Raw genomic sequence first — 281 nt, forward strand, 5'->3', positions numbered from 1 at the left:
GTGCTGCTGGTGGTGTTGGTTCTGCCTCTGTTGCTGCTGTTGCTGTTTTTGTTGCTTTGCTGAGTCTTGCTGCAGTTACCGCTGCTGCTGCTGCTTCTGTTGCTGCTGCTGCTGTTGTTGCTGCTGCTGCTGCTGGTGCTGCTGCCGTTGCTGCTGCATTAAGCGAATATCCTCAAGCTAGTCTTGCTGCTGCTGCTGCTGCTGCTGCTGCTGCTGCTGCTGCTGCATGCAGGAGCTGTGGAATCCATCATGGAAGGTCGATACTTTGCTGAGGGGCTTCG

General features: G+C 55.5%; 1 protein-coding gene across 1 annotated transcript in view; it reads right to left on the bottom strand.

Moving 5' to 3' along the window:
* Positions 1–281, bottom strand: part of EMH_0050370 (uncharacterized protein) — a gene marked incomplete at both ends in the record, with an annotated part of 2,774 nt that overhangs the window by 1,048 nt on the left and 1,445 nt on the right. Inside the window, 2 exons of the mRNA XM_013496637.1 lie at positions 1–153; positions 265–279. Of these exons, the coding sequence (XP_013352091.1) occupies positions 1–153; positions 265–279 (168 nt within the window). The remainder of the gene's footprint in view (positions 154–264; positions 280–281) is intronic.

This window comes from Eimeria mitis, genomic scaffold (assembly GCF_000499745.2).
Source record: "Eimeria mitis Houghton genomic scaffold, Emh_scaff2208, whole genome shotgun sequence".
NCBI lineage: Eukaryota > Apicomplexa > Conoidasida > Eucoccidiorida > Eimeriidae > Eimeria > Eimeria mitis.